The sequence below is a fragment of the Eublepharis macularius genome, chromosome 5 (assembly GCF_028583425.1).
Source record: "Eublepharis macularius isolate TG4126 chromosome 5, MPM_Emac_v1.0, whole genome shotgun sequence".
NCBI lineage: Eukaryota > Metazoa > Chordata > Lepidosauria > Squamata > Eublepharidae > Eublepharis > Eublepharis macularius.
The window spans coordinates 173,889,753-173,894,664 of NC_072794.1; the positions used below are offsets into that span (position 1 = coordinate 173,889,753).

Below are 4,912 nucleotides of genomic sequence, written 5' to 3' on the forward strand. Positions count from 1 at the left end.
GTTTTTTTTAAAGAATGCCAGGACTTCAGAGAACCTGACAGAATGCTGCAGCAATACAGTGTAACATCCAGGCTGCAAACCCTGGCTTGGAAATTGCTTGAGGTTTGAGGGTGGAGCCCTGCAAGGATCTCAGGGGAACTCACAGGAGGAAAATGCCATGGAATCTACCCTCCAAAGCAGATACTTTCTCCAGGGGAGCTATTCTCAGGAGTGTGGGAATCAGTTGTAATCCCAGGTGATCTCCTGGCCTCACCTGGAAGTTGGCAGCCCTAAATCGAGGGCAAGGCTGGGAGCTGCTTTGAGCAATCCCTGGGGAGGGTTTTCACTGTGGCAAGGACATGATGCCACTTGGCCCCGCCCCTCTTTCCCCATCCAGTCCCCGGCGTTTGGGCCTTATTGCCTCATCCTCTTTCTCCCAGAAGCGTTTCCTGATGGGCACCGCAGCCACCTGCCCCCTCACTCTGCTGGGGCGGTGCCAGCACCCTTTTGCATCCTCCGCTCCACCCCGTTAGGCTCCCTTGACTATAAATGCTGACAGCAGGCCTGGGAGAGGAGAGGGCTCCTGGACTGGCAGCATCATGCGCCGCAGTGGCCTCCTCCTCCTCGTGGGTCTCCTCGTCTTCTGGGCTGAGCTGGCACCCGGCTCTGGTCAGAAACCTCCCCCAGGTAAGCGACGCCTTCCCCTGCCTGGCCCTGGAGCCCCTGGCAAAGCCCCAGCAGACCGCCCTCTTTCGGCGTAAGCCCTGTCTGCTGCAGCTCTGGCTGCAAGGGAAGCACAAGCACAGCCTGCTTTGCTGGGGGTGAGGAAGACAAAACCAGGCCCCAGCTGGCTGCCTCACAGGCAGCCCCCAGAAGCCACTGTAGCTGCCATTGCCTGGTGCTGCCAAAATTGCCAACTGCACAGAGCAGCCAAAGTGGCAGAAGGAGCCGCTCTCAGAGAAGGGCCTTGGCAAGACGCAGCCTGGAGAGAGCGATGCTTCCCTGCTCTGCCATGATGACAGAGGCTGCCCCTGGCCCCAGAAGTGCTGCTTCACTACTGGTGGCAGCCCTGGCTGACCCCCTCCCTGCTGCTGCCCAGGAGGCCAGGCACACAGCATGTTTGGGCAGTCAGTGGGCCAGAATCCCTGGATCAACTTCCTTTCTCCCTGTCATAGGTCTCCCTTACCGCTGCACCCTACCACCTGAGACGGGGCCATGCAAAATGAATATTAAGCGTTACTACTACAACCCTCGTCAAAGGAGATGCATGACGTTCACCTGGGGGGGCTGCCAAGGCAACAGCAACAACTTCAAGACAAAGGAGGAATGCGAGAGGGTCTGTATGCGAATCAGGCCAGGTATGGAGCTCTGGGTTTCCTTGCCTGGGCTGGGGAGGGCCGGGGAGGCAGAGCAGAGCAGGAAGCCCCCCCTCCCCCTTCCGGCATGAGAAGTGCCTGGAGCCGTGCAGAACGGGGCCGGGATCCTGGCAGCATCAGGCCCAGCACCGCCCTTTTCTCTGAACTGAGCCAGCTGATGATATCTTTCCAGTAAGAATTGTATGCTAACCAACCTTCCCAGTTACGCTAACCAGGTTTTAAAAAACTGGCAAAGCCCTGGGGTGCAGGGACACTGTGCTTCTGGCCGTAACTCCTCCCAGCCACGTGCCAACTCCCTCAGGGAGGTTTCCTCATTCATCCGGGGAGGGGGGGGAATACTGGAATAGCACTGGTGTTGGCAGTCCCAAGGGACGGATGCTCAGCCCCTTGACTGCAGAAGCTCCACCTTGTTCCCTGCCCCGCCCCCCCCCAAGTCACTGCTTCTTTTTTCCATCCACAGCCAACCCCACAGCATAATGAGCCACTCGCACTTTTTGCCAAAGGACAGCTGGACTCCCTAAGGAATCTCCAAAGCTGCAGGAGGGGGCACTGGGCTATGTGCCCCCCACCTTGCCTCTCTTCTCCTTTCCTGATGCTGATGCGATCACCTGCTTGTGCTGCAATAAATACTTTTCTGTTCCTGCAACCTCTGAGTCTTGTTTTTCACTTGTACTCCTCCGTGCCTTTGTCTCCCACACTAAAGCAGAGAGATCGATGCCCCTTAGCAATGCTGTGAGCCCTTGGAGGAGAGAGAGGACAGCTCCAAAACACCAGCCCACAGCACTGTCCCTTGGACATAAGCCAGATGTTGGACACATCTGTATGGGATATATCCAGACTCCTATATCATCAAATTAATGTTGGAATTGGGGCAGGAGGAGGGGGTGGAAGGACAGAGCTGGAGAATGGGGTGAAAGCAACAGCCCTGGGCCCAACATTATCAGGGGGCACTGGCCGCCGAGGAGAGCCTTTACCACGTGTACGGGAGCCAGGAGGCCACCCTGGCCACCCTGGCCACCAGCCGCGCTGGCGGGGTGGCCAGCTCACTGGGCAACAAGCTGGCCCTCTGCGGCTGCTGGCCAAGGGTGGCAGTGGCAGTGCGGGCAGCGGCAGTGAGGGGCAAGGGGTGGGGAGGTGAGCAGCCCCGAATCAGGGGAGCGCTCGCTGGGGGCGGCCACTCCCCGCGTGATGCTGTCACTTCCTGGAAGTGACGTTATTGCATGGGGGCCCAGGAGCACACACGCATGGTGCTATAAGCACCACCTCCTGCCAAGCGTTGCCCGAGCTCTCACAACCCAGGATACACCACTGTGCCACATGGCCAGGGTGGGAGGGTGGCTGGCATGCGGTCTTGGGATGGAGGAAATCTTGGCCAAAGAGCTTTCTTGGCCAGGCATTATATTGCTGTAACAATATTTGACTGCCAATTAAAACAAAAACAAAAAGTCCCCTAGTAGCAGGGAGGACATGTCTGCCATGAGGACAGGAGCAGAGAAAATGGCTGGAATGTGGGCAGCATTGGGAAAAGTCATGCTTTCTCATCCGTCCAGTAGAAAAGAGCAGAAGTCCAGTAGCACCTATAAGACTAATGAAATTTGTGGTAGAGTATGAGTTTTCTTGAGTCTGATGCATGAAAGTTCCTACCCTATCACAAATTTTGTTAGTCTTATAGGTGCTACCGGACTCTTGCTCTTTTCTACTGCTACAGACAGACTAACATGCAGGGCTTTTTTTTCTGGGAAAAGAGGTGGTGGAACTCAGTGGTGAAACTCAAGACCACACAATGACATCACTTTGGGTCAGCTGGGACAAGGGGGGAGTTTTTAAAGTTTAAATTGCCCTTGGCGAAAATGGTCACATGACTGGTGGCCCCGACCCCTGATCTCCAGACAGAGGGGAGTTTAGATTGCCCTTCATGCCGCTGAGCAGCACGGAGGGCAATCTAAGCTCCCCTCTGTCTGGAGATCAGGGGGCGGGGCCACCGGCCATGTGACCATTTTTAAGAGGTGCCAGAACTCTCTTCCACCATGTTCCCACTGAAAAAAAAGCCCTGCAAATGTGGCTACACATCTTTTTCTAGCAGCCAAATAGGCTGCAGACTCCAGTTTGGAAATTTCTTGAGGTTGGAGGTGGATCCCTGAGAGGTTCATTCTCAGGGGACCTCACTGGAGCAAAATGCCATGGAATCCACCCTCCTAAGCAGCCATTTTCTCCAGGGTTTCTCCAGAATGTGGAAATCAGTTCTAATTCCAGGGGATCTCCTGATCTCTCCTGGAGGTTGGCAGCCCAAGTTCTGCCAGGCCTTTGATTGGCAGCCAGAGAATTGTCCCTTTCCTGCCCACCATGCCCCAAATTCGCCCGTGGCTCCCTTGTGCCTGTGCCACAGCAATGTCAATGTTTTTTAGGTATTTATTATAACTTGTACTGTTCACAGTGCCAGTTTTTGTATTATATTTAGCTTTTAAATTTTATGTGTTATTTTATAGATATTTGCATATGGTTTTAATGTAGGAAGCATTTAAGCATAAGAACATAAGCAAAGCCATGTTGGATCAGGCCAGTGGCCCATCCAGTCCAACATTCTGTCACACACAGTGGCTAGAAATCCAGTGCCATCTAAAGGACTGTCAGTGAGGCCAGGACACCAGAAGCCCCCCCACTGCCTTCCTTCCAGCACCAAGACAACAGAGCACCACCTCCCCACAAAGAGAATACCATCTATCTCCTGTGGCTAATAGCCACTGATGGACCTCTGCTCCATATATTTGTCCAGTCCCCTCTTGAAGCTGGCAATGCTTGTAGCTGCCACCACCTCCTGTGGCAACGAATTCCATGTGTTTATCACCCTTTGTGTAAAGTAGTATTTTCTTCTATCTGTTCTAACCTGACTGCTCAATAATTTCATAGAGTGCCCACGAGTTCTTGTATTGTGAGAAAGGGAGAAAAACACATCTTTCTCTACCTTCTCTAACCCGTGCATTATCTTGTAAACCTCTATCATGTCTCCCCTCAGTCGTCTTTTCTCCAGGCTAAAGAGCCCCAAGCGCCTCAATCTTTCCTCATAGGGAAAGTGTTCCAACCCTTTAATCATTTTAGTTGCCCTTCTCTGTACTTTTTCCAGTGCTATGATATCTTTTTTAAGGTGTGGCGACCAGAACTGTACACACAGTACTCCAAATGAGGCCTCACCATCGATTTATACAGAGGCATTATGATACCGGCTGATTTGTTTTCAATCCCTTTCCTAATAACCCCTAGCATAGCATTAGCTTTTTTTATGGCAGTCGCACACTGTGCTGACGTTTTTAGTGAGTTATCTATCATGACTCCAAGATCTCTCTCTTGGTCAGTCTCCGCCAGTTCAGACCCCATCAACTTGTATTTATATTTTGGATTTTTGGTTCCAATGTGCATTACTTTGCACTTGGCTACATTGAACCTCATTTGCCACATGGATGCCCACTCTTCTAGCCTCGACAGATCCCTTTGGAGTGCCTCACAATCCTCTCTGGCTTTCACCACCCTGAACAATTTCGTGTCATCTGCAAATTTAGCCA

At 52.8% G+C, this 4,912-nt stretch overlaps 1 protein-coding gene across 1 annotated transcript; it reads left to right on the plus strand.

Moving 5' to 3' along the window:
- The first annotated feature begins 537 nt into the window (after nt 1-537).
- LOC129331023 (protease inhibitor 1-like) lies at nt 538-2,001 on the plus strand. The gene is made up of 3 exons (XM_054981344.1): nt 538-666; nt 1,155-1,337; nt 1,816-2,001. The coding sequence occupies exons 1-3, from the start codon at nt 579-581 to the stop codon at nt 1,830-1,832; spliced, it is 288 nt and encodes a 95-aa protein (XP_054837319.1). The 5' UTR covers nt 538-578; the 3' UTR covers nt 1,833-2,001.
- Nucleotides 2,002-4,912: the final 2,911 nt, after the last annotated feature.

What these genes read in the sequence shown, in the direction of transcription:
- LOC129331023 (XM_054981344.1), top strand. Translation starts at nt 579, where the DNA reads ATGCGCCGCAGTGGCCTCCTCCTCCTCGTGGGTCTCCTCGTCTTCTGG. An exon ending in TGGTCAGAAACCTCCCCCAG is followed by an intron (nt 667 to 1,154) that starts GTAAGCGACGCC and finishes TCCCTGTCATAG; the next exon opens with GTCTCCCTTACCGCTGCACC.